Source organism: Vulpes lagopus, chromosome 5 (genome assembly GCF_018345385.1).
Source record: "Vulpes lagopus strain Blue_001 chromosome 5, ASM1834538v1, whole genome shotgun sequence".
Taxonomy (NCBI): Eukaryota; Metazoa; Chordata; class Mammalia; order Carnivora; family Canidae; genus Vulpes; species Vulpes lagopus.
The window spans coordinates 114,141,055-114,162,651 of NC_054828.1; the positions used below are offsets into that span (position 1 = coordinate 114,141,055).

Sequence of the window (21,597 nt, forward strand, 5' to 3'; positions counted from 1 at the left end):
AGAAGCAGGAGATTGCAGAGGAGCTGTGATGGAAGCGGGGCCAAGTAATGTGATGAGAGAAAGCCTGGCCATTGCTAGCTGTGAGGATGGAAGGGGCCATGAGCCATGGCATGGGAGCAACTTTTAGGAGCTGAAAAAGCCAAGGGAATGGATTCTCCCTAGAGCGTCCAGAAAGGAACGAAGCCCTGCCAATACCCTTATGTCTAGCCCGGTGACATGAACCATTTTGAATTTCTGACTTCCAGAACTGCAACATAGCAAAATTGTGTTGTTTTAAGTCTTCAATTCTGTGGTAATTTATAACAGCAACAGCAGGAAGTTTATGTATATATACACACATGTACCTCCACATGCATTATGTATGTGTGTATATAGACACACACATATTTGTTAAATCAACTAATACAACTGTGTTCACAGCCAGACCTTATAGTATCCTGCAATAGTTTCCTTTCTTTTTCCCCCTGAAAGTTAATAATGACCTTGTCTCATCTGCCTTATTTTCTTCGTACCTTCTGCTAATTGCTGTCTCACCTTCGCAGCCATCAATGGGGCTCTCTGCAAGGGCAGTTACATCAGCTACGACATGTTCCAGTTCCCGGTGTCTGCTGTCTGGGTGGGTGACACGTTGTAGCGGCCATCCTGGGACTTCCTTTTGTGGTCCTCCTTGGCATTCCCTTTGCCTTCCTTCTGGTTGGAATTCCTGTTTTCTGGATCTTGTGTCTTCTCTCATTTGGTTTACTCCCCTTCTTGGAGCCCATCATCTAGGACAGATAGCGGTCAGTATCTGAATCCATTCAGTTCCTGAGTTCGGATGGCAGAGTGCACGCAGTGAGGGACACCTGTAGTTTTGTCAGATTAAAAAAGACTGTTCGATGGTCACGGGCATGGTGACGACAGCACTTAACAGGCCCAGGTCTTGAGTTACACTGCTTAGATCTGAACAGTGGCCCTCGATGGCTTCATTTGACCTCTTTTCACCTTAATCCTGGAGAATCCCTTCCTTTGTCTTGTGTGTCTTAGAGGACATCTGCTCAAGTGCGGTTCTTGAGAAAGGAGTGTCTGAAAATATCTTTTTCTATTGCACCTAAATGATGATTAGTCTGCAGAAAGAATTCTAATGCGAGAATTATTTTAAGAATTCCAAAGGTATTGGTCCTTTGTCTTTTTGCTTTCCACATTAATGTTGAGCAATCTGAAGCCATTCTGATTCGTGAGCCTCTATAGGTCACTTTTATCGCCCTTTGTGTGATCTCTTCGTACCAGTATTCTGAAATTTCAGTGATGCAACTTGTCATAGGTCTGCTTTCCTCCATTGTGCGGACATGCAGTGGGCCCTTTCCCCCGGTCCACTCTTGCCTTTCAGTTCTGGGAAATTCTCTTGCATTATTTCATTGATAATGTTCTCCCCTGTTTTTTTTTTTTTTTTTTTTCTTTTCTTTTCCATAACGTCTGCTTTTCAGATGTGGAAACTTCTGGACCAGGTCTCTCTTCCATCCTCTCTAGTTTTCATTTTTCTTTTTAATGTATCTTGAACATTGAGTTTTGCCTCTCTCATAGCATGATTTGTATTTCTACAAATCTTTTTTGTTCTCTGGATGTGCTTTTTAAACAACACCACGTTACTGTTTCATGAATGTGTAATCTTCTCTGTGCTTGAAGTGTGTATTTTCCAAGTTGTATTTTGGTTCAGTTTGGTTTATTTGTTCTTGTGTCTATTTTCCAAGTCAGAGACTTCCCTCAGATGTCTACTGGTTCATGGTTGTCCTGTACAAGATTAAGAAGAGGGGACTGGGGAGCTGGTTGGAAGTTCTGTGCATGTTGGTGGGGATTGTTTCCTGGCAGATCCACACTGGTTGACCTAAGCAAGCCATTTGGACACCATTTGGGTTCTGGGGGCAACATCCGTATCCATAGGCCTTTCCTCTCAGACTGGTAAGATTCCCTAGAGAAGGTAAGGGTCTGGCTGCCAGGGTTCTGGGAGCCCACTGGGAGAAGAACTGGGAGCATTCAACATCAGGATTTAAAATACCTTTATCTCCTTAATTTTGTTATATTACCTTTGCTCTCAACTGCACTAGTCAGCTCTGTGCAAAGACACTCTGTTTTGTGTTCCCCAGAGAGGAAACCTTCAGATTCCTGGGGGAGGAGGTCTAGGGTTTTTACTTCTTTCACTCAGTCTGCTTTATTTTCACACGTGGGTCCTCTCTACCCCTGGTCTGGGGGGTACCTGTTGCTGTTGCCTTAAGTGTCTTTTAAGGATTCTTTTTTTTTTTTTCTTTTAAGGATTCTTGGATTCTTGTTATAAATTAAGTTTGACTTGATTTGACTTTGATTTGAAATCAGTTTTGTCTGAAATTTGGCCATCACAAGTCTGCTTTCCAGACCCCAAAATTTCGTTGGTGGTGTCTCCTCTTTGTTCAGCCCACTCATGTGGCTATATGTTTTTAAAAAAGCTTTCAGCGAAGTTGGATTTAGAAGGTGGTGAAACCGTCTGTGTATATTCAGGATCCCAGCCCTTCTTCCACAACACTTTTGTAATTGAAATAGTAATAATGGTGACTATGATAGTTGTGATACTAAACTTTTTTATGATGGGATTCCTTAAACGTTTGTTAAAGTTATTGTTATAAAGATTATTAATGGCCACATGTGGCCATAAATAATGGCCACTGTGGCCATTAGGAGTATAAGGGAGGAAATAAAAGCTGCCTGTCGTGGTGGTAGGGTTCTTGGCATGGATTTTTTTTTGGTGGTGGTTTTTGTGGTATAGCCGTTGGCATGGGTGAGGAGGATGCTTCAGTGCCAGGAGCAGCAGAGCCATGCTTGGCAAACGACCAGCATGGTGGACACATGTTGCTGTGTTGGGAACGTGGGCCTCGGGGCAGGTCACTCCTGCTTGAGAGCAAAGGAGGCTTCTAAGGGCAGGTGGGAAGCGCTGTGTCTAGTCCTGGACTGTGGCCACCATTGTGGATCCCCTGGAGTTGTGCAGTGCATGGCCTGCCTGGCCATATGCTGGAGGGTTTTGGAGGATGCTGGGTGATTCTGAGGAACACTTTCTGACAGAGCTGTTCCCTTGAGTCACACAAAGGAACCTACAGACCGATCCAGGTCAGCTGAGTTTGCTGTAAGGGTAGCAGCTCAGATATCAGAGGGATATGTGGAGAAAGAGGAGGAGGAAAGAGCATTTCCCTTCCTTTCCGGGGTGTCTGCCCTCAGGGTCAATGCCTTGTGATGTTCTGCTTTTCCCTCCTACTTCCTTCCTCTTCTCACTGGCAATCAGAGGTTCCCTGAAAGTGGTTTTGTTTGGTTTTTTCCCCCCCTCACAGAAGCTCGCTGGATATTTCTAGGCCTTAGTGTTGAGACAAACATCTGGCAGAAGGTTATCTGCCTCTTATTTGCTTTGTGCCTGCGTCTTCATGGACTCCATGCTGGGGCTCTGGGGTTCCTGAAGGTGGCCCAGCCTTGTCTGCTTCCCCCCACTTTGCCCTAGGCGCCTCCCACAGCTTGGCGGGGCAGGGCTAGAAGTCGCCTTGTGGATCCTGTAGTCCAACTCGCCCATTTCATGGATGAGGAAGCTGAGGGCCGGAAGCCCGAGTCAGGACTAGAACCCATGTCTGCTGACTCGAGGTCCAATGTTTTTTTCCAACCGGACTATGCCCCTCCTCTTAGCTCCCACATCCTTTTGAAGGTTTTAATGGTGTGTGTGGGGTCATTGGACGTGTTTGTGCTAACAAACGGTGTGTGGGTTGGAAGGGGAACCGCTGGCTGATAATGGAGGGAAGCCCCGTGGAGTTCTGGGTTGGACCTGTTCTCTAATGGACTCTCGAGAGTTGTTTCTGTGGGGTGGTGTGTAAGTGGGAGGATGAAGCTTCCCAGAAACTGCCCTCAGAACTTTAGTGAGAGAGATCTGGATTCAAGCCTCCGCTTTGACTCTGGAATGTGGACCAATCCTAATCTTTCTCAGCCTTAGGTTCCACTGTAAAGGAGGGATAGTCATAGTACTAGTAGCTGCCCAAAGGAAGGAGGGCCGGCCTGTCACGTGCTTAGCACCGCGTCTGACACATAAAGCGACACCCTCTGCTGCTGTCTACGCACTCGTGTGTTGGGGCAGCAAACACGCATGGAACCCAGGAGGATGCTGAGCTTAGAAGTCCGTGTTGCACCTGGAGCTTCCCCATGGCTCACCTGTGGGGCTTGGCGCACCTTTAGCCCAGGCAAAGTTTTAACTGCCAGGAGTCCCGGCCCCAGGGAGGCTGCTCCTAGCCCCAGCTTCCGCCTCCTCCACCCCAGGGCCAGAGCCCACCTCCCAGTTAGGCGCCAGTCCCTGGGGACGGGGCTGCGCCCGTGGGAGACCCAAGCCTGTGCTTTCTCCAGTGCCTGGTTTTCCAGGGAGCCTTGGCTGGAGGGGGATGGGAAAAGAAGCCCAAGAGGGAGGGGAAGCCGGGGAAGCAGAACGGGAACTGGAAGGGGAAGGGTGTGGGTGGGCCCAGATCCAGCTGCCTCCCACTTTCCTTCTCCTGCCAATCCCCTCCCTGCGGGCGGGTGCACTGGAGGCAGGGGCTTGGCCCGTGTTTCCTCCTGGGGGGTGGGGAGCTCGAGAACTCAGTGTCTCTGAGCTGAGGGGGTTGAATCTGCAACACCCCCACCCCTTGCTGAGGCCTGCGCAGGGGCTTTGTTATTTTACTGGCTTGAGGCCCACACCTGAGGCAGGGAGGATGAAAAGCCCCTAAAATTAAGCCGTGTGGGTGCGGAGGGGCCTCCCCAAGCCCCCCCTTCCCCCCCTGGTTTCCCGAGACAAATGGGGCCGATTGGTGGGGTGGCGGGGAGAGCGGCCTCTGGTCGGCCCTCAGTGTGGCCTTGGCCGTGGCCTCTCCCCACCAGGACGTCCTCCGAACAGCACTGCAAACCTAGGCCTTCAGCCTGGCCGCAGCCGAGTTCAGCCTCAGCTTTCTCTGGGCCCAGGCGCTGGTCCTAAAGTGAGGTGACATTCATTTCACTACATCCTGTGACTGCAGCTCACTTCCTCCACGTGGTGGGAGCGGTGTGGGGGTGGGGGCGTGAGGGGAGGACAGATTAGAAGGAAAATGTAGCAGGGCTAGGGACCTCTGGGATTTCCCAGGGGGTGGCTGGGTGGGAGGGAGGGTGCGGGAAGCTTTCAAAGGAGAGAACAGAAGTGAATGAAGAGAAGGGAGGAGGCAGGAGGCAGTTGGAAGTCCCAGAAGTGGCGCCCACTGTGCCACAGCAACGCGGAGGCCTGCGGAGACTGTTGCCGCCTCAGAGGCAGGAGGCAGCCCTGAGGGAAGCCAGGCAGTACCCTGCTGGCTGAGTCGGCCTCGGTTGCCCCCACTCTGGGGTGCTAGGCTGGCCTGAGCTGCTGGGGAGCCTGGGAAGAGGAGCAAGGTCAAGGAACAGGCCTCACAGGCCGCAGAGGCCCTGGGGCTGAGGCAGGGGGTGGAGTCAGGTGGGGCCTGGGTTGGGGGTGCCCTGCCCTGCTGACCCCTCTTGTCTTCCCCCCTGCAGGTGGAGCCACTGGAAGCCCACACCCCACGCAGCCGCAGTCAGAGTCTCACCGGGATCTATGTCTAAGTTCTAACTCTTGCTTACAAAGACCACGATAATTCCTTCCCCAAAGCCCAGCAGCCCCCCAGCCCCGCGCAGCCCCAGCCTGCCTCCCACCGCCCAGCTGCCCGCGATGCCCTCCAGCGGCCCCGGGGACACCAGCAGCTCCGCTCCGGAGCGGGAGGAGGACCGCAAGGTGAGCGGCTGGCTCTGCCCAGGACCCTTTGGCCCCAGCGGGGGAGCAGGGAGGAGGGGGACGGCCCGTCCTCAAGTAATGACACCTCTGGTTGCTGAGCGCTGGACCGTGCAGCTCAGGCTTCCAGTCGGGGTCGGTGGGGAGGGCTTAAGGCCCTGTTTGGGCCAAGGCCGGTAGAGGTTCAGTCCTGGTGGTACGGCGGGAATTTGAAGCACGGAGTCAGGCTCCAGGACCCAGACTTTTACCTCCCCTGGTGTATGAGCAGAGGTTCAAGCCCAGGGTCTGCACAGTGTTGGGGGGTGGCCCAGATTCCTTTCTGGATTGGCCTCTACTGGCTCCGTGTCCTCAGGTGGGTCGCTTTACCTGTCTTAGCTGCCTCTGCTTCCCCGGGGTATTCAGTAGCTTCTGCGAGGCCAAAGATGAGTTCAAGGTGGCTCCATAGATATGAGGCCGCATGAGGGCTCCCCCTCTCAGAGCGCCAGGCACACGGTGACACCAGTCATCCTGGAGATGGTGATTTCCTGTCCCTCACCCCCACCCCCGGGCTCTAAGTGTCACTTCTGATCATGGAGCCAATGACGTCCTTGTTTTCAGAATCCCCTGAGGGGTGGCTGAGGGGTGACCTCATCACCCTCCGCTGAACTCCAGGATGGGCCTAAATCAGAGGAGATCCCAGCAGACCCATAGGGATCCCTGCTCAGTCCCAATAGGCTGCCTTGGGACCTCACCAAGCTGTGTTCATCTATGGGCAAAGCCACCCCAAACCCTCAGCACTTGGACTCTATTTTCTCTCTCTGTGAGTGAAATGGTAACCACCCCCCACCCCTACCTCCACCACCTTTCTTGGGAAGCTGTGCCAGCCACGGGCCTTTCTGGGGTGTCTTGTTTGTTGTGCCCTAGCCCCCATGGTCCCCTCTTCCTGAGCAGGCGTGTGGGAGGGTAATGCTTGGTCAGGAGTATAGTTTGTCCTTCTGGAACCAGAATGGACTCCTGGCACCGGGTATGGGCACTCTGAGGAGTGTGAGTTCTGCTTGCCCACTCTCAGGGACAGCTCTGAGACCTGCTCCCTGTTCATTCTGCCCTATGCGTGCCCAGCTCCGTCCTGGGCTCCCTTGTCCTTAGAGCCTGTTTCTGTTTTCTGAGTGGTTTCCATCCATGTGGTACTTGGGAACAACCCTTGAAATAAGTGGGGCAAGGACAGATGGCCCTAGTTTACAGATGAGGAAGCTGAGCCCAGCTACTCAGTGGGGGGTCCAGATGAGAGTCCGATGGATCAGAACCTTCCCCACTGCCCCACTTGTGTCGGTCGTTATGTGGACACACAAAGGTGTGCGCAGTAAGCTCAGTCACCTGCCTTCCCGGCCTAGAATCATGCAGAATGCCCTAGTAGGGGACGCCTGGGTGGCTCAGCAGTTCAGCGCCTGCCTTTGGCCCAGGGTGTGATCCTGGAGTCCCAGGATCAAGTCCCACGTTGGGCTCCCTGCATGGAGCCTGCTTATCCCTCTGCCTGTGTCTCTGCCTCTCTCTCTGTGTCTCTCATGAATAAATACATAAAGTCTTAAAAAAAAAAAAAAAAAGAATGCCCTAGTGGGGGATGTATACCCAGCAAGCAGGGGAGAAAGTACTTGCTATGGCCTGTGGAGCCAGGCTTCTTGGGGCTACAGGTCTCCTTCTTTCTGACCCCACAGAAAAGGAACAGATAGTCCAGGTTATCCCACAGGCCTTCTGAGCTACTCCTGTCTCAGGCAGCAGTAGACCCACATTCTGCTGCCAGAGTCAGGGCCACCTGCGGCTGACCCCCTGTGCTCTCCAGTGGAAGCTATGGATAATTCCCTTCCTTCCCAACAGATCTGTTTTGCTCTCCTGTTGGATTAGGTGACCCTGACTTCCCTGCCTGGTCTGAGGCCCTGACCGGTGCTGACAGAGCTCTGTGTCCATATACTTGTGGCTGGTGTCAGCTGCCCCCCACAGGTGGGGAAGGTGGGAATAGCCAGGCCAGGCTCCTCCTGTTACTGGACCGTGCTGCCCTAGATAGCAGAGGCCCTGGCTCCCTCGCATGGAGAGCAGCGGAGCAGGCTTTCTGATATGACAGTTCAAGCTAGAGAAAGAGCACTGGACAGTCAGAAGCCCCAGGTCCCAGGCCTGAGTGTGCCACTTCCTGGAGATGTGACTTCAGGCCATCTGGGGCTTGCGTTTGCTCAGCTGTAAAGTGGGGATAGTAACTCTAGCTGTGCCTGTTTTACAGGGTGGTTGTGGAAGTCAGATGAGGTCATGGGCATGGAAATGCCCTGCAAACAGCAAAGTCTGGTCCAATTAGGAGGGATTACGATTGCTATTATTATCTACCCATAGTAACTGTTCTGGCTCATGTGGCAACAAACACGCACCCAGCCCCAGGTCCCGGTGCTGGTAGGTGCTGGTAGGTGCTGGTAGACCGGGCTGATGGACGCGGGGCTGGGGCTTGGCGGGCGCTCCTCCTCGGCCGCCCACACCACAGCGTGCATGCTGGCTCACCTGGCACACCTCCCCGGCACCTCCGGGCTGGCTCCCACAGCAATAGGGAGCCGCCCGGGGAGGGCGGGTAGAGACGCTGACAGCCGCCCACGGCAGCCTGAGAAAGCCAGGCCTGGGGCAGAGGTGCCGTGTCACTGCAGAACGGGAAGATGGGCTTGGGCTGCAGCCCAGGGAGCCTGGCGGAGCTGCCGGGGGCACCTGGCACTAAGGAACTGGTCGGGGAGCCAGAGGGAAGAGGTGTGGCCACCCACTGGCCCTGCTGCACGAGGCCCCACGTGCCCTTCCAGCCTCCTTCCCGGCCACGCCTCCGCGCACCTTCCACTCTGGTACTTCCTGGAGCCGCCAGGCCTTTGTTTATGCTCTTTCCTCTGCCCGGTGTGCCCTTTCCCTAATTTTTACTGCTTTTCTCGGATCAAAGCCCTTGCTTCCTTCCGTCTGCCTTGAATTACAGTTTGTAGTGGACCCGGGGTTCTCAAAATGTAACCCCTGAAGCAGCAGCACCAGTGGCACCAGGAAAGGTTAGAAAATACAAACCAGAACTTCTGGTGGAGGGGGAGGGGACAGCAATCCGAATTCTAACCAGAATTCTAACCAGCCCTCTGGGGCCTTCTGGTATGGATAACACCCATCCCCACTGTGGCCCCTGGAGGGCAGGGCCTGACTAGCACAGAGTAGGTGCTCAGGAAGTACATTGTGGCTAGGGTAGGAAGGAAAATGAGAGTGGTGAGATCCCTTCCACAGGAGAACAGCCTGGGGCCTGGATCAAGCGGGCTGGGTACAGAGCCATGGGTGGTAGCCAAGGAGTTCACTTACAGCTGGGAGTGCATAGAGAGGTGTGCCCAGCAGCCGTTCTCCCTGCCGTTCTCCCTGCTGGCCTCCCCCTTACCCTGCCATCTGCATGTTGGATGGGGAGGGAGCTACTGGGGAGGCTGAGGCAGTGCAGCTTCTAGGGGCTGAGCCCTGGGGCTCTTGCCAGGCTGGGTCAGCTGGGTAAATGTGGCCAAATTGGAGGAGGGGGAGTTGGCCTTATGGGGGGATAGGGTAGGGGGTGGTGAACAGCAGGGAGGCTCAGCAAGGAAGCCAAGAGCCAGGGTGGGGTGTCAGGCCCTACGTGGAGGGGAGGGGAGGGATAGAGGGAACAGGAGAGGGGACCAAGAACATTCCAACCTTGGGCTAGAAGGGCCCCCTCAGATCCCCAAATACGAATCAGCGCCTGGCCAAGAGTCCAAGCCCCAGGCTGGGCCCCCAATCGTGGTGCTCCCCTCTTTCTCTTTCCTCTGGCCTCAGGAACACAACAGCCAAGATGCATTGAGTGTTGACTATCTGCCAGGCACTACTTTAAGCTCTGTGCTCACGTGATCTTATTTAATTCTTACGGTTGCTTCATAAGGTAGGCTATATTATTTTCACCACTCTTATTGATGACTAAATGGATGCTTAGAGACATGAGGTCACTTGCCAAAGGTCACACAGCTAGTGGGTAGCTAGGTGGTGGCGTGGAAGTCCGGCAGGCTCCGCTGTTGGCTGGTGCTCATCAGGCTGCCTCCTGGTGGAGGTCGTTACACTCCACAGTCCCACCCATCTTGCTTCTCCTGTAGGTTCCAGTACGTTTATCTATCTGGACTGGAAGTCGGGATGGTCAGAGCATGCTTTTACTTGGGGTAGCAGCGCTCTTACCCTGGAGTGGAGGCTGGGGGCACTTCATCTCCAGTAAGAATCTGCAGACAAGGCTAGTGTGCACGACTGTGGGTGGCTGTGTACAAGCGCATACACATACACCCCACATACACACTGTTCAACAAAGACAGAGCTGTGGCCATACTGCTTCTTACTGTTCCTCTCCCTCTTGCACGCATTGTTTCTCTCTTCTTCTCTTCCTCTCTTTCTTTCCAGGTACCCAGCACATAGTAGGGCTTCACAAGTCTGTTGGATGAACTGAATGAATATTCCCTAGTAAAAGAATGGGATGGGAACATAGCAGTCTTGCCTACTATCCAGAGGAGGGAGGTCCCTCCTGGACAGCTGGCTAGTAGGAGCAACAGCAGGGGATGCATATTTGTGCTAGGGAAGCACAGCAAGCATACCTGTGTGCGTGTGTGAGTGTGTATGCATGTGTGGCCAGTGCGGTGGCCGGGGCTTTTCCCTCACCTAAGTCCAACCCAGAGGCCTGGCAAGTGCCGACTTCCCTTGGGCACTGACCACTTCTTGCAGTCTGATACCCAAGCTACAGGGCACCTGGGGTGGGCTTTTCCCAGCTCCACTACTCCACTGTTCTTGCTGTTGCACAGGCCTATTGCACACTCCAGGCAGGCTCTGCCTTTATTACACTCAGATGTCCACACACCATCACTTACGGCCAGCTCTTTGCTTTATAATAGTCACTACAGGGGTTGTTTAAATAGCATTCCTCTTAGCACATCCAGTTACAGAAAAGGCAGCTTTACCCTTCCCTTTTCAGGAACACAGCTAATAATAAGGATGCATCCATTTATTTTTAAAGATTATTTTATTTATTTATTTGACAGAGAGCACAAGCAGGGGGAGTGACAGGCAGAGGGAGAGAGAGAAGCAGGCTTCCTATGGAGCTCAATCCCAGGACCCTGAGATGACCCGAGCCAAACACAGATGCTTAACAACTGAACCACCCAGGCACCCTGGATGCATCCATTTTTAACTCAGTGGAGTCGATTAGATGCTTGGTCCTGTAGAGCAGGTGTGTGATGCAAACAGTGCCCACCCCTGAGCTGACTGGAACCTGTGTTTTACTTCAGGTTCTGTAAAATTTTCCAAGTTAGATATATGACAGGCATACCTCAGAGATATTGTAGATTCAGTTTCAGGTTACCACTGGAAAGTGAATATTGCAATAAAGCAAGTCAAATGCATTTTTTGGCTTCCCGATGCATAAAAGTTATGTTAGTACTCTACTGGAGTCTGTCAAGCGTACAACAACATGTCTGAAAAACTTACATACCTTAATTTTAAAATATTGCTAAAAAGTGCTAATTGATCTTTCAGCAAGTTGTAAATCACTGATCACCATAACACATAATGTTAAGGAAAAAATTTGGAATATTGCAAGAATTACCAGAATGTGGCACAGAGGCATGAAGTGAGCAAAATACCCAGCAATAGACTTGCTGGATACAGGATGCCACAAACCTTCAATTCATAAAACATGCACTATCTGTGTGGTGCGGTAAAAGGAGGTATGCGTATGCACATCAAGTTTGGGTAACTTGCAGTTGTGAGTAGGTGTCACTTGGGTTCTGGAGACAGACCTGTGTTCGAAATCTGGACTCTGTTGCATGGCTATGTGGTCTCTAAGCAGGGAAATGAGAGGTTTATGTGAGCTGGTTTATATGGTGTGTGTGTGTGTGTGTGTGTGTGTGGTAGTGGTGATTTTTTTTTTTTTTTTAAGATTTTATTTATTTATTTATCCATGAGAGACACAGAGAGAGAGGCAGAGACATAGGCAGAGGGAGAAAAAGGCTCCCTGTGGGGAGCCTGATACAGGACTCGTTCCCAGGACCCCGGGATCATGGCCTGAGCCAAAGGCAGACGCTCAACCACTGAGCCATCCAGGCGCCCCCATGGTATGTGTTTAACACAGGGGCCTGGCACATACTAAGTTAGTCTTGTGACTTATTTTGGAAAACTAGCCAGCTGGCTATCTACCTACCTAGCAATCTATGTATTTACCCGCCCAGAGTGGAAATGGGCAGATGGCAGTGGGTGTCCCAGGATGAGGGGGAAAAGGGGATGATGCCCTTCCTTTCTGGCACCTGGGCCTGGCCATGCCCTGCGGAGAGCCACAGGGCAATTAGGGATATTACTTGTAATCGTCCCACACACCGTTTGCACAGTATGGAAGGGCATACTGTGCAAAGGAGTTTCCTTGGCTTGGCAATTAGCTCGCTTCATCCTCTTGATTGCCCTAGAGGCATTTCCTCTCATTATCCCCATTTTAGAGGTGAGGAATTGAGGTCTAGGGAGGTTAAGAAAGTTCGCAAAGGTCACATGGCTATGAAGCAGTTTCGTCTGGATTCTTTCCTTCTATAAATCAATAAAAATCATGCCCTATGTAGTGTTGTAGTGCCTCCAGAAAGGGGTTCTGCGGTGGGGTGGGGATGAAATGATGGGCTGTGTAGGGCCAGCGAGGGCGGCCTTGGGTCCACGAGGGGGACACTCTACTCAGGTACTTCTTTGATTATGTGTTGTCTCTCTCTAAACTGAGTGTTCTATTTGCTTATCTCTGTATCCAGTACCCGATAGGTAATGTATAAATGTTTTTGAGCACACCCATTGGCCTGGTCTCGTGTTGGCCTTGAGGTCATCATGGCTGGGCTGCAGTGTGTTGGGTGTGTGCTTAGTGGAGTCTCCATTCTGGAAGGCAGTGAGGACCCAGCATGGCGCATAGGTTGTTTGGGAGGGCTGCAGCCCTGGCAGGAGGGCCTGAGAAAACCCACAAGTACCACCATTTTCAACCGTTTGGTACTTATGGAGCACCTGCTGTGTGCAGGTTCCTGGGAGCTGTGGGGGCTTGGAGGGGCAAACAGAACATGGTCACTGCCCTCCAGGAGCATGGCCCTTTGGGAGGGATGGAGGCTTTCATCGATATGTATAGTATGAAGTGGACTAAGCATTTGATGAATACTTGTTGAATGTTGTTGAATAATTGAGACAGAGGGCTGATAGCCACTCACACTGCCGCCTTGCCCTCCCTGCACATTCTCCAACAGAACATCCTGCTGCCCACCTGTGCGTAGGCCCAGCCCGGGTGTGGGGCACTTGTGAGCGCATATGCGCAGTGTGGTGTGCAGAGTCCGTGGCTGTCAATCTGCAGACTTGGGCCTCAGGCAGCCCAGAATGGGGCTGGGCCTGACAGGGAGGCCAATTGGTTTCACTGAATTCCACGATCACAGACAGAGCCCCTGGAGGCCAGCCAGCCAGCTGGCCAAGGCTGTACGTGCTTCTTGTCCCAAAGGGTCTGGGCAAGCGACTGGCTGGATCCGGCGAGTTCATCCCCTCAACTCAAACACCAACTTGAGACATCTGCTCAACGGATGCTGGGTCAGTAGCATCCGGTGTATGTTCTGAAGGGAGCACGTACATCTGGCTGGCTGTTTCCGGGTGGGACATAGATCTCTTAAGGGGAGGGGTCCTATGTCCAGGCATGAACTCCTGAGACAGCTGTGTGGATGTGTATATGCGAGCGCCAGTGTGTGCCTTTACCTTGGCTTGCCTGCATGTTCATTGGTTTCCTGGTGACGCACACGGTGACACACACGTCAGTAGCACATAGTGTAGTAGGGTGTAGTGCGGTGTTGCAGCAGATAGACCCATGAGCTGGGAATCAAAAGATTTAAATGTTGGTTCTAAAGCCTTTTTTCCTGGCTCTCTGATCTCTGCAAGTTAGATAACCCCTCTGAGCTTCAGATTTCCCGCCTGTGTCATGGAAAAAAATAACACGGCTCTGCTTTCTGTAAAGCAGAAGAATAAAATGAAACAATGTATGTGAAAATGCTTTGTTAATTACCATGTACTGTACAACTGCGGAGAGATTATTATCGTCACAGCCCAGCTCATCAGAATGAGAAGTTGTATGTGGCTTAAAATAATCCATCCAGCGAGCTGTGTTAAAATCTAGGTCAAATCATAGCCTCAGAAGTTTAGAGAGGCTGATGGTAACTACCTAATCTAACAGGCCACCAAATGTGAAGGTGCTTTGAAAGCTGTAAAGAGTTACATAAATGTAAAGTGACATGATTGTGTTTAAGCCTAGAAAGTACATTTTAGTCATCTTGTTTCTTGATTTGAAATCATAAAGATCAGAGTGGTACTGGAGCCTCATACACAGTTATATTTATGCTGGTTTGTGGATTTGCATGCCCACCTCTCTGTGTGTATGTGTGTGTGTGTGGGAGGGGACTCTCTTACTGAGTACCTACTATGTGACAGTCACTCATCAAGTGTTTCTGAGTGCCTGCCTTATGCTAGATGCATCGGTCTAGGCCCTGGGGATGCTGAGGTAAGACACAGTCCCTTCCTCCGAGGAGCTTGTGGCCTGTCTAGGACAAGAGCTGACAATTGCAGTGTTGGGTAGTGGGTACTATGGGAGAGAAAGGACCTATGGACTTAGTCAGAGGATCAGAGGAGGAAGCCCCGGGGAAGGAAATCTGGGAAATGAGGTGGAGAAGTAAGGGTTTGCTGGTCAACCTGAGGGGGAGGTGGTTGGGGCAGAAGGAATGCCAAGGCACTGGAGAGGGAAGAAGTCCACTTTTGCACCTGGTGCAGTCCGTTGGCGATGGGTAGGAGGAAGGCCGTGGGGAGAGGAGACCGGGGCGGCCTGCCAGATCCTGGGGGCCTTCCTTCACACTGGCTAAGGAGCTTGGCTTGATCCTGCAGGCCCCTGGAAGCCCCCTCAGCAAGGGCTTAAGCTCTGCAGAGTGACATAATCAGCTTTGCATTTTGGAAAGATCAGAGAGCCCCATGTTCCTGAGTATCTCACTGCAGCAGGACCAGCCAGATGCTGGGGTTTGTCTGTAGCAGTGAGTGATGGCTGCAAATGCAGGATGCTGGGATTTGCCTGGGGATGGGGAGGGAGGGCCGGGGAAGGGGGAGGGATGCACTTTTGTGAATCCTTCTGGTCAGGATGTGTAGAGCAGAAGTTAGCGTGTACTTGAGGGGCTATCCTGTGTCAGCTTTTGATATATTACCTTGTTGAATTGTCACAGCATCTCTGTAAAGGAGATACCGTCCACCTCGTTTTATAGGTGAGGAAAGCAATACAGGGTAAATAGCCTGAAATTATTAGTGATCAAGAGCAGGCCAGAAAGTCCAGCTCACCGCTACCACCCCCCCACCCCACCCTCTCCAAATCCCACCCAACTAGAATGTCTGCCCCTCTCCTGCCACTTCCCCACCGTAGGGATTGACTAATGCAGTCCCCTTAGCTGATGGATGAGGAAACCAACCTGGGCTCATGTCTGTTCCTACTAAATTTGTTGCTGTTTTCCAGCTGCTCCAAGTCACCCTGGATCAGATTCTTTCCTTTCAGAGTATTAGTGACACCGCCTATTCAGTGCTGCTTACAGATTTGATAAGCATGTTTTACATTCCTTTGCTCAGTCCCTCAGCAAAGATATTGAATGAAACCAGATCTGCCCCTGTGGCAGATGAGGGAATGGATGGCTTGATACGCCTCCTTGAGGAGCATGGCCCTGAGCCATCTTCTCACCCTCCTCTGTGTTATCCCCCTAACTTTGTGTGAACTCAGGCGGGCCCAGAGCAGGAGGTCCCGCCGCCCTTCTCTTTGCCCTGTGACATCGCCACATCATGGAAGAGTGATGGGTTGGCCCCAAATAACATGCTTTTCACAAATCTGTACTTTAGGGCCTGATGGAATGGGCACGGGCCAGGAGTTGCACAGACCTAGGTTTGAGTCCCAGCCCAGGCTCTTTGGGTTGTGCCTGACACCTGACTGTTGAACGGGGGCCGTGTTGCACCTTGCCCTTGCCCCTGGCACAGGGTGCAGGCTCAACACACGGCAGCCTACCCTGATAGTGTGGTGATGTCCACACTATCAACATGTCGAGACCTAGTTAGGTGACATGGTGTCCAGGCATTCCTTCCTCCCGGGGTGTATTGCATTGAACTGAATACAGCGGGGTAGGATGTGTTGAGCATCTCCTGTGCATCAGGCATAGCACCGGTCCTAAATGTGCCAAATTACAGCAGTGTCCAGGTAGCATGGGAGTTGCCTATCAGGGCACCACCACACCCAGCCCCAAAAGGCTGTCTCCACGTGCTGATGAAAGCCAGGGCTTGCCAGTCCTGAAATGTCAAGTGCCTTTGTTTTTGTTTTTTTTGTTTTTTTTTTTTTTTAAGATTTTATTTATTCATGGGGCGGGGGAGGGGGGTGGGCAAAGGGAGAAGCAGGCTCCATGCAGGGAGCCCGATGTAGGACTTGATCCCAGGACTCCAGGATCACGCCCTGGGCCAAAGGCAGGTGCTAAACTGCTGAGCCATTTGGGAATCCCCAGTACCTTTGTTTTTAGGTCATTGCAGTAGGGTAACTGTGTCTCCTTGTTGCTGTGCAGGGTCTCAGGTTAGTTCAGAATAAAAGAAAATCAGATGAATCCCTCTGCCAGAAATGCAGTCTGCCAAAGAAATAGTTCAAGTGTGGAATTTCTGGGCAGCAGGAGTCTTCCCAGACCCTGTGGCCACCCAGACTGATCCTGATGCACGTTGGTGCCCCCCTCTCTTGCCCCTTGCCTTGTGCATTTCAGTCCCATGGGCCCCGCCATGAGGAACGGTCAGCAGCTCGGTCAGCAGCTCGGCCAGGTCTGGCCTGGTGCTTTCCAGGCAAACACAGCGGTCTGAGCCGGCCTCCTGCTGCCAGGGAAAATGGAAGCTCCCTCCAGTGGGGGGCATGTGGAGCACTCACTAAGTGCAGGACCCGTTTGAGGCTCTGGGAACTCAGCAGTGTGCAAAACAGACAGGAGGACAAAACATGGGACACCTGAGTGGCTCAGCAGTTGGGCGTCTGCCTTTGGCTCAGGGCGTGATCCTGGGATCCAGGATCGAGTCCCACGTTGGGCTCCTTGCATGGAGCCTGCTTCTCCCTCTGCCTGTGTCTCTGCCTCTCTTTCTCTCTCTGTGTCTCTCATGAATAAATAAATAAAATCTTAAAAAAAAAAAAGAGGACAAAACATTTGTTCATTACTCTTTAAAACCTGAGAAGCAGGCAGAATGGGCACCTTCATACTCCCCTTTTATGGACGGGGAGATTGAGGCTCAGAGAGAGTGATACTGTGAGTAGCTAATGAAGAAGCCAGGCTCATACCCATTTTGGTCTGCTCTAAGTCCTGTGCCTTCGCATGACCTCACATAACCTCACATGGACTGTTGTTTTTGTTTTTTTAGATGATTTTATTTATCTATTTGAGAGACACAGAGTGAATGAGAGAGAGCATGAGCATGAGCAGGGGAGGAGGAAAGGCAGAGGGAGAATCAGATTCCCTGCTGAGCGGGGAACCGGACGTGGGGCTCGATCCTAGGATTCCATGATCATGACCTGAGCCAAAGGCAGATGCTTAACCAACTGAGCCACCCAGGTGCCCTGTGGACTCTGTTTTATGAATACTGTTACCTAGTCAGAATGATCAGGATCGTGCTCATTTAGCAGCAGTGGAACCAGCACCATCTCGGCCTGAAATTCACTAGATCCAGTTGATCCAGTTGAACTGGATCCAGTTGAAACCCTCACCAAGATCCAGTTGATTCAATTGTGTATATCAGTTGAAACCCTGACCAAGGGATGCCTGGGTGGCTCAGTGGTTGTGCACCTGCCTTTACCCCGGGATGTGATCCTGGAGACCCGGGATTGAATCCCATACAGGGAGCCTGCTTCTCTCTCTGCCTGTGTCTCTGCCTTTCTCTCTGTGTGTCTCTCATGAATAAATAAATAAAATCTTAAAAAAAAAAAAAAAACAACTCACCAAGATTAAGGTACTTTGGTAATACTTCCTCTCCCTGCGATCCAAATGATCATTTCTTATACAGGGGTGTCTGCAGGGGTCTCAAGGAACAGCCCAGAACCAGAGGCCTGGCCTACCATGGGGTATGTGCCCCAGCCCCTCCACCATCTGGCGGTTCCCCCTATAGCCTTTCTGCCCTCACAGCTTCTCCGCCATGTTTTCCTGAAAAGAGCCTGTCAAGGGTCTCTGGTCCTGGTACAGACTCTCTGTCTCCCCATCCTGGACCCTCCCCTCCCGCCCACAGACGGGCAAACCACAAGCAATTTTGAAATCACAGAAAATGAAAGTTGAGTGGGATGTTGAGGGACATCTTGATTAAATCCACAGGGAACCCGCACACCTTCCCTTTTACTCTTCTGGGGCACCAGTTGCTGCTCGGGGTTGGCATCCTCCCCAGGGAGGACTATGAAGCCATCTTTGGCTCCTGACATCATGCAGTGCTCAAAGAGCTGCCTGTAGTCCCTCTGCTGGGTCAGGGTCCCTTTCTCCTTCCCCAACATTGTTTCTGTTTGTGATTAGTCATGCTGGAGCCGGCTGAGTCAGAAGCGACCCGTGGGTGGTTTGTGGCCGGGCTGCTGGAGCAGTGAGGCAGGAGGACTTTCTAGGTTTCTGACTGCTCCAGGAGACAATGTTGCAGGGCCCGGCCCTCGTAGGTGCTGGATGAGGTGGGTCACGAAGCCAGACTTCGGGTCCAGGGCTCAGTGAATTCAGGGAAGGCATCAAAATAAACCCCAGACAATGTCTGTGAGATGCTCCTGTGGGGTGACAGACATGCGGGGCAAATGCTTCTGGCAGGTGTATTCTCAGGGGCTGCGACAGTCCTCTATCGTTTGCCATGGTCCTCATTCCAAGTGTTGCATGTGTTTCCAGTTGCTAAATTTAATAATTCTTTTCAGGGGATCTTACTCTTTTCAATAAAAGTGACCCATTAAATATATAACTAATTTAATTTTTGTACCTGTGTAAGACTTGTTTCACATAAATAAAACCCTATCCAGAGACACGCTTTATGTCAGAGCATGTGTTGTGATTCTGTGGCTGAGAAAATGTGTCCACCAGGAGACACAGCTGCACGGTGCCGAGTTTGCAGCATCTACCCTGAAGTCCCCCAAGGTTTTATTTGTTGACTGAAGCTTCACCAGGCAAGACACAGATGAAAGTCGCCCCTGCTGGGGTGGTAGGGGAACAGCCTGACATGGCTCTGGAAATGTGGCTGTCATGGGATGGGGGGACAGGGGAGGAGTCCTCTCAGATCCCGCCCTGGCTTCATAGGCTGTGTCTGTACCCACAGGAGGGAGAGGAGCAGGAGGAGGCCCGTGGCAAGGAAGAGCGGCAGGAGCCCAGCACAACTGCACGGAAGGTGGGGCGGCCTGGGCGGAAGCGCAAGCACCCCCCGGTGAGTGTCATGGCATCCCCCCAGCACGCAAATGCACACACGTGCACACATGCATGCTCTACACGCAGTGATGTGTGTCCTGCAGGCGCCTGGGGACATTAAGACTGGGCAATGTGATGCACCCCTCCAGCTGCAGAGCTCACTGACATTCCCTAGGCTTTGAATCCTACCACCACCCTCACAACTTTCCTGTTTTCTGCATTGAATTGGAAGCCCCTAGAGACCAGAGGACTTGCACTGTGAGTTGTGGCAGAGCTGAGATCTCCTTCCAGAAGAGTCAGTAAGATGGCCTGATGGTTTCCACCAGCCCAGCCCTGTGGCTTGGACAGCGGGACTTGCCATTCCCTGGCTGGCCCACCCAGGGCCCTCCCCTTGCCATCCACACACCCACCCTGGGCCTCAGCCCCACCTGAGGACCTGGAAGGGGGGAACCTGGGTCTTGGAGTCTGATCAAAGTGAGGAGAGAAGCAGGCTAGCGGGTGCCTTCAGAATAAAGAATGAGAAGGAGACACTGTTTAAGTGTGTGCTACGGGGCTGGCCCCAAGCCCAGGCCTCTGGAGGCCATAAGCCCTGAGTCTGGGAGGAGCCCCAGGGTTGCCCAGGATGAACAGTGCTCTGGAGGGTACACCCCATGGGCTCAACAAGCCTGCCTACCTATGCCTTAGACTCAGAGGCAGAGCGATAGTTCCTTGCCAGCTCTGAAGACAGCTGGTTCCTCTCTTTCAGCCCCTTCCAGCTGAGAATGGGAAAGCCCAAGCCAGTAGGCAGTGGGGAGCAGGAGGTCAGATTTGTAACTAGCCTGTCAAGGAGATGTTCCCAGTGGGGCAGGGTTTTCTCCTTTGGACTAGAGAGTCACGGTGAATGGTGGCCTTAGTGAAAGGGACAGCAGAGGGAGGGAGGGCTGCGCCAGCTGGAGATAGGAGGGCTCTCAGCCAGAGGGCTGCACCTGCGGGTACCAGTGCCAGTTCTACTGGAAGGTTGGGAGGGGCGGGGGGCAAGCAGAAGTTAAGTCATTTAATTGGTAAGTAATTTTAAGCATTTTAATATTAAAGCAAACATGGATATTTTATGGCCTGTAATGAAAAATTCACACGAAGTTGAAAGATAAAACAGGGGACTTCAAAGGAGTTTCCAGCTTGCAGCAGACTCCAGGCTGTACTCCCAGGTTCCCAGGGTGCCCCCCTCCTCCCCAACTTGTGGGAGAAGGTGGAGGGCCCCAATGCAGGCTGGAGTGGGAGGGGGAAGGGGAGCCAGGCGGAGTCAGAGCCCACCGGTAATTCCCCATCTACATGTGTGGTCATGATCTGTGGGCTAGAGCTCCACCCCTCATCCAGGTGCACCGGGGACCACAGCCACCACCTAGAGCAAATAGAGACCCAGCAACCCTTTGGCTCATCCCTGTGAGTCACTAGGACCCAGAGGGAGGGCACATCACCGAGAGGTGGAGTAGGCCCCGGGACAGAAAGTGCAAGGCAGTCAGGGACAGGTGTGTGGAAATGTGTCCAGAGATGGACAGATGAGAGGAAGCAGAGGCAAGGCCGAGTGGGGGAAGGGTCAGAAGGTCATATGCCCTCCCCTCCCCTGGCCCGGAATAGGGGCTAGTGTAGAAGGAAGAGCACGGTCTTCAGAATATAACAGACCTGGGTTTCAGTGCTGGCTTCACCACTCACCACCCACGTGACCTTGCAGAAGTCACTGCCTGAACATTGGCTTCCTCCTCTGAAAGATAGAGATTATAAGGTTGCATGCCTCCTAGCTGCCCATGGGAATTAAACGTGTGCAAGCACCAGAGAACCAGTGCTTCTCAAAGGTCCATCCTGCCCTTGCCCGGCCAAACCTTTTCATTTTAGGAGGCCACAGCAACCTCGGTTTGATAGAAGAAACAGCACTGGATTTGCTGCTTCCCAGCTGTGTGACCTTGAGCAAATTACTGAACTGCTCTGAACTTCTGCTGCTTCATTGGGAAAATACGGCTACCAGTAATATCTGTCCTGTCCAACCTTCAGGGGTACTTTGCAAATAGCAAAGGGGATCCAAATGTGCAGGGTGGGCCGTATAATACACCTGCCCCTTGCAAAGGCCAGTGGGGCCAATGTCTACCAGACCTTTCAGGTAGGAGCCTAGCCTTGGCCTCTGAGGAACCCTGGCGGGAGGTGCTGCACATCCTGTGCAGGTCATAGTCTGCCGTGGTCCAGCCCATGCCCTAGCTGACACCTGCAGCCCCCCGGACTCTCAAGAGAGGCCCCAGGACAGGAGAGAGAGCATGGGGAAGGCAATGCTGATGGGGGAGGCAGAGGGCTGAGGTGGCTGTTGTGAACAGGCCCCCTAGCCCACTGGGGGAACAGAAAGACTGACTCTAGAGAAGAGAGCTCATGGGCTTTCCCAGG

At 52.4% G+C, this 21,597-nt stretch overlaps 1 protein-coding gene across 1 annotated transcript in view; it reads left to right on the forward strand.

Annotated features, from left to right (window-relative positions):
* Nucleotides 1–1,801: 1,801 nt before the first annotated feature.
* The window catches only part of DNMT3A (DNA methyltransferase 3 alpha), an 80,240-nt gene continuing 60,444 nt past the window's right edge, over nucleotides 1,802–21,597 (forward strand). The window contains 3 exon segments of the mRNA XM_041754299.1: nucleotides 1,802–4,979; nucleotides 5,524–5,758; nucleotides 19,106–19,210. Coding sequence (XP_041610233.1) covers nucleotides 5,696–5,758; nucleotides 19,106–19,210 — 168 coding nt within the window. The 5' untranslated portion in view covers nucleotides 1,802–4,979; nucleotides 5,524–5,695.